At 49.1% G+C, this 6305-nt stretch overlaps 1 protein-coding gene across 2 annotated transcripts in view; it reads right to left on the bottom strand.

Moving 5' to 3' along the window:
• Positions 1 to 651: 651 nt before the first annotated feature.
• Positions 652 to 6305, bottom strand: part of Grb2 (growth factor receptor bound protein 2) — a 68793-nt gene continuing 63139 nt past the window's right edge. For both annotated transcript variants that reach the window (XM_021176359.3, XM_029483666.2), the window contains 2 exons: positions 3320 to 3488; positions 652 to 2571 (listed from right to left, as the gene is read on the bottom strand). In XM_021176359.3, coding sequence (XP_021032018.1) covers positions 2386 to 2571; positions 3320 to 3488 — 355 coding nt within the window. In that variant the 3' untranslated portion in view covers positions 652 to 2385. The remainder of the gene's footprint in view (positions 2572 to 3319; positions 3489 to 6305) is intronic.

The raw sequence follows: 6305 nt of genomic DNA, 5'->3' as shown, positions 1-6305 counted from the left end.
GGCACCCGGGAGCCTCCTAGCCACCAGTTCAGGTGGTTTGCTCGGCAGAATCCTCTTTTGGTCAAGCCTCAACCTTTACCGCGTCATAGCCAGCACCGTGTGGTTACCAACTTTGTCTCACCCAAAAGACCACTGTCACGGCTGTGTCATGGAGCTGCCTCACCTACTTCCTCAAGAGATTAGTCTTGCCACATCCTCAGCTCGGAAGGGAAGAGAAGGAGCTTTCCAGCCCACTTCTGGGTTCTTCTGAGTTCTTGTCTAAACCATTTTCCAGATAATGAGTTACATCACTCGTCCTAGGTCCACAGGGTCTGGAGATGCCGGCCAGAGTTAACATACTCTTAAGCTTTTCATTTCAACGTTTGGGAGCAGAGGCAGAAGAATCTCTGCGAATCTGAGGCCAGCCAGGGCAACATAGTGAGACCCCATCTATAAAATAAAATCAGGACGGGCAGTGGTGGCACGTGCCTTTAATTACAGCACTTGGGAGGCTGAGATGGGCGGATTTCTGAGTTCAAGGTTAGCCTGGTACACAGAGTGAGTTCTGGGACACCCAGGGATACACAAGAGAAACCCTGCCTTGAAAAAATAAATAAATAAAAAATAAACCAACTGAAAACCCCATCAGGGAGAAATGAAGATGCACACAGCTAAGAACTCATTGTACGTTTATTCACAGTTAATCACTACCTACCAAATCGCTGTCCGCGCAAGTCAGAGTGAGTACATAATTGGTTTGTTTGTTTTATTTAAACACTGATCTTTAAATATATACACACAAAACTTAGTTCAGCAAGGCTTCATGATATACACCAATTCCAAGATAAAACAATCACATGGCCCAGGTGTGACTCCAGAGATTACTTTATCATCAGCAGGGAGAGGAGCAGCAGCAGAACCAGGAGAGGTGGGGACCCAGAAGGCCGCCTCCGGGCCTTAGGGGCGCCCTGAGCTGAGTCCATCTCACAAAGCTAAGTCCAGGGGAGACTCTACCCGCAAGAGTCTAGCAGCCCATGGATGCCACCGACTCCAAGGGAAGGCCTGGGCGGAGCCCTGCTTCTGCTGTGGGAAGGAGGCAGGGTGGAGAGAACGGTGTGCAGGCACGTGACTACAGAGGACGGAAAGCTCACAGGAGACAAGAGTTAAAAAGCTGTGTACTGCTCTTGGTCTCTCCTACCTTGAAAGGCTTCGTGGGATGGAAGGGCGGGGGTGGGTGGAGGGGCAGCACAACCCACTGCCGAGAGAGATGTGGCCGACCCCACAATCCTGCTATCTGCACCCTTGGACAGGTGGGGGAATACGAGCGTGAAAAATGAAAGGCCAATTCTCTTCAAGCCCATCTGCGTGAGGGCCTCTAAGAGTGAAGGATGCCAGGGCTCCTCTGACCATCTTGTGTGTGGACGATCAGTAGCTCCAGGCATAGGAAGAGCAGGACCATAACTGAGCCACGGAGAGCAGAGACTCTGATGTCCACTGAGTCTGAGCTGAAGTGAGTGTCGCAGCTCACAATGTAAAAGCTGAGGCTTCGAGACCTCTGGCCCATCCAAGATGGGAGATACACCCTCTGCCTCTACCAGCTCCTTTCTCTGTCCTCTTTCCCCTGCCCTGAGAGGAGAGGAAAATATTTACACAGGATAGGAGACTAATCAACTGAAAAGCTCTGGACTGTCTTTAACTTATTTAAAAAAAAAAAAAAAAAAAAAAAAAGGTACAAACACCATTCATGAACACCCTTGAAATAAGACAAAGGCACTATGAAAAAAAAAAAAAAAAGTCAAAACACCTGAAGGGAAGCAGTGGGGGAGGGGCAGGCCTGCAGTCTGACTCTCAGGAGACCAGGGAGGACAGAGGGCCTCCTTCCCCTTATTCCAACTTTGATGGAATGCTCCAGGCCTGAGGCTGGAGGCGGTACCCCTGGGCATCTCCGGTGAACCCCGACCAGGGCCTCAGAAGCACTGGCTGCCCCTGTGTGTGAGGAATCCGGCTCTTTCAGTCCATCCATCTCCACAGACATTTTGCATAGAGAAAATACCAGCTCACTTGGTTTCTTGTCTTTTATTATTGGCATCAGCTGGACTATATGTGGCCTTAAACATCATGCACTGGACAGGAAAGAAAGAACGAGAAAAAGGACACAGTAGGGGAGCAGGGGTAGCGGCGAGATTCCGTAATAAAAACTGTAATTCATTCAATAGGTTAAGTTTTGGCATTATGAAATCAAACACCCCTCCCCACCCCCCAAAGTTGCAACCTAATGAGAGGGTCACCCGTGGGACCCAGCCAGGTGTTCTGCGTTCCCTCACAGGCTGCGACAGGCAGCGTGTGGGTGTAATTCTTGTGAACGGTCTTAACTTTTCACTTTCTTTAAATAATCTCTTTTGCTTCTTAGACGTTCCGGTTCACTGGGGTGACATAATTGCGGGGAAACATGCCGGTCTGCCCGTGGCAGGCCCCTTTCCACCAATTGGGATCTGAGTTATCCATGACATGAATGAAGTCTCCTCTGCGAAAGCCCAGCTCGCCGTCCTCCTGGGGGTCAAAGTCAAAGAGCGCCTGGACGTAGGTTGGCTGCTGTAAGAGAGAACAGGGAAGCGGTGTTTCTCATGCTGCCAGGCAGCCTTGGAAGCTGGACTCCTGGCTCCCCAAGGGCAGGCAAGCATGTGGGAACCCGCCCACTTTCCAAAGAAGCCTCCTACCCCACTCCCTCCGCTCTGACATACTCCTAAGTCCTAGGTGGGCTTAGAGGAATCCTTTATTAACATTTAAAACCCACAAGGGTATATATACCCATGTCACTAAGAATAGCCAATACTGGCTAGTGGGGAGCAGCAAACACTTTGGGCTGTGTGTGCCAGAGTTCTCTTAACAGGTTTTTTTTTTTTTTAAAAAGGTTTTATTTATTGTTATATGTAAGTACACTGTAGCTGTCTTCACACACACCAGAAGCGGGCATCAGATCTCATTACGGATGGTTGTGAGCCACCATGTGGTTGCTGGAATTTGATCTCAGGACCTTTGGAGGAGCAGTCAGTGCTCTTACCTGCTGAGCCATCTCACCAGCCCCTCTTAACAGGTTTGAACATATTCTCAGCATTCCCTCACTCAGGCTGTAAATAAGGCAGTCCTAACCAGAACTCCTGCTCATATGTGAGGAGGACTGAGTGCATCCCTCACAGGCTGGCTGCACAGGGACTCAACCATCTGAGTGCCAACTGCAGAGCCTCACTGCCATGAGATCGGCCTGAGCACACAGGAAGTCGCTGTGGTGTCACGCCTGGGCCTTCACACTTGCTGGAAGTGAGTAAAGCTCTTTGCTTACCTGTGGCATCTGTTCTATGTCCCGTAAGAATATCTGCTGGTTCCTGGACACGGATGTTGATCTGTGGTAATCTACCAGCTCATTCAAAGAATTAAACTTCACCACCCACAGGAAATACTTCCCGGCTCCGTCGCGGAGCACCTTGAAGTGCTGCACATCATTTCCAAACCTGAGGACGGGGAGGAAAGGCATGAAGCGGCCACAGGGTTCTGCAGGGCTGTCCCAAACCTGAAGGTGTCCAGGGAACTTCTGTCAGGCATAGCTTTTCAGAGCTTGGGGACACAAGGGCTTCACAGCACCCTGAGTATCCAGCTGGAGAGAATGCAGACCATCCCAGGAGCCTCCCCTAAGCCCCTCCTGATTGCTGATCACTAGTTACAGGAGTAACACAGTGGAAACCCACCCACTAGGCTAACCCTCAGATGTCTATGATCTACTAACACAGCCCACTTGTGAGGCTACAGCTTTATCTGCCTTAACAGTTCAAAAAGTGGGGTGATAGTCAAACACTAGCTCAGGTTGGCTTTGAGCTCACTAACTGTGTAAGCTGGTCTAGAACTCATGGTGATCCTCCTGCATCAGCCTCCCATTGCTGAGGTTACAGGTATGCCAAAGCCATGCTTTTTACCGAGAGAAATTTTCTTTTCTTCTCTCTCTCTCTTTTTTTTTTTTTGAGACAGGGTTTCTCTGTATAGCCCCGGCTGAACTCACTCTGTAGACCAGGTTGGCCCCAAACTCAGAAATCTGCCTGCCTCTGCCTCCCGAGTGCTGGGATTAAAGGCGTGCGCCACCAATGCCCGGCTACCAAGGAATTTTCTTATTGTTTTTCTTTCTGCTTCCTGTTCACTGCCAAGCCTTTGAATTTCTTCCAGTAGTCTCTTAAAGTGGTCCTAAAGACAAACCAGCAGATGGCAGCACTGGGCTTCCAGTGCTTCTAAACCCCAGGGCAAGTTTGAAACCAGATACCAAACTCCAGATGCACTGTTTTCCCCTATAGACACATACATTTTGATAAAGTTATTTTTCACTGAAACATTACAATATGCCATCATAAAAGTTATCTAAAATCCAGGAGTTACTTCTGGAACTTCCAGCTGGCTTGTGGTGACTGAAGTGACTTCATCGCGGTTCCCTGAGCAGCAAGGGAGATGCTTTTGAGAGGACTGTGGCTCAGGCTCCAAAGGCCCAAGGGCCTTCTGGGATGTACGTGCTTCCCAAGTGCAGGGTCACTTCTACCACATCTTCCCACCAGACTCCCAAGATCTCGAAACTGTGTGCTATCTTAGAGTCTGGTGCTGATGGAAGCCCTTGTGAAGATGCTTCGCTAAAGGCAGGCAGTAGTTCACACGTTTTCCTTGTGTCTGTGTCATGTCCATGGGGTGTGAAAGCTCATGTATGTGCACATGTGTGAAAGTACATGTATGTGCACATGTGTGGAAACCAATGTCAACACTGGCTGTCTGAAGTATCTCTCACTGACCCTGGAGCTCCGTGGTAAGGCTGGGCTAGCTGGCTACAGCTCCACGATCTCCCTCTCTAGCGTCTGCCCTGTGAACCCTAACTCACTCAGATCCTCTTGTTTCATGGTAGTTACCAACCGAGCCAGCTACCTCTTATATTTTATTCCTAAAGTGATGACATTAACATCTTTAAATGTTTAACTTTAAGATTACACTTCTCTAGATATGCATGTGTGTGATGGGCAGGGGTCAGGAGAAATCCTGTGGAAATCAGTTCTCTCTTTCCACTATGCGGGTCCTAGGAATCAAACATAGGTCACCTGGCTAGATGACAAGTAACTTTACACACTGAGCCATGTCATTAGCCAGGGTCTCATGTAGCCCAGGCTGACTTTGAACTACGTAACCCAGGCTGACCCAGAATTTATAATCCTCCTGATTCAACCTCCTAAATGCTGGGATTACACTCAGTTGCTGGAACCTAAGACCTCTCGCCTGCTAAAGCAAGCATTCTACCTGATGCCCTAGGTCTCCATTCCTAGATGGTTTTCTTTGATGGAAGGAGTAGCTGGCCTTCCTGATGTCTTCATTCCATCATGGCCCAGTCCTGCCCAAGGGTCCAGCTCCTACTTACTGACTTGTCTCCCTCCCAAGCTGTTTTACTGCTACTTGGAGTAGTTCAGGCAAAGGAAGGAAAGCAGATGGCTTTGCTGACAGCACCCTGATAGAGCTGTCTCTTGTGAGGCTATGCCAGTGCCTGGCAAATGCAGAAATGGATGCTCACAGTCATCACAGGGCCCCCAATGGAGGAGCCAGAGAAAGTACCTAAGGAGCTAAAGGGGTCTGCAACTCTATAGGAGGAACAACAATATGAACTAACCAGTACCCCCCAGAGCTTGTGTCTTTAGTTGCATATGTAGTAGAGGATGGCCTAGTTGGCCATCAATGGGAGGAGAGGCCCTTGGTCTTGAGATTATATGCCGCAGTAAAGGGGAATGCCAGGGCCAGGAAGTGGGAGTGGGTGGACTGGGGAGCAGGGAAGGGGGAGGGTTTAGGGGACTTTCAGAGAGGAAACTAGGAAAGCGGATAGCATTTGAAATGTAAATGAAGAAAATAATAAAATTTAAAAAAAAAATGAATTTTGGGGTGGGCTTCTGTAGTAACCCATTAACTAGGAAAGGATGATCGGTCAGACAGGGCAAAGCCATTCTTTCTTTTAGTCAGGATCTCACTGTGTGACTTTGGCTGGCCTGGAACTCACAGAGATCCACCTGTCTTTGTCTCTCAAGTGATGGCATTAAAGGCATGTAATATCATGCCCAATTCCTAGTTGGATTTTTGAGAAAATGCCCCTCTAGGCTCCTGGAAAGCATGAGTTGGGTTCAGGTGAACACCAGGAGTGGAGATGCTCGTGGTCACCATAAGAGCAGCAGAAACTGCAGTGAAGGCAGGGCGGGTGAGGAGTGATGCAGGCCAAACCGCCTCGAGTGCTGTCAGCTCCCACAGGTTCATGACACTTCAAACCT

The sequence above is a fragment of the Mus caroli genome, unplaced genomic scaffold, assembly GCF_978045245.1.
Source record: "Mus caroli unplaced genomic scaffold, Mus_caroli_1 scaffold_13, whole genome shotgun sequence".
Taxonomy (NCBI): Eukaryota; Metazoa; Chordata; class Mammalia; order Rodentia; family Muridae; genus Mus; species Mus caroli.
This window is presented reverse-complemented; position numbering and strand designations above follow the sequence as displayed.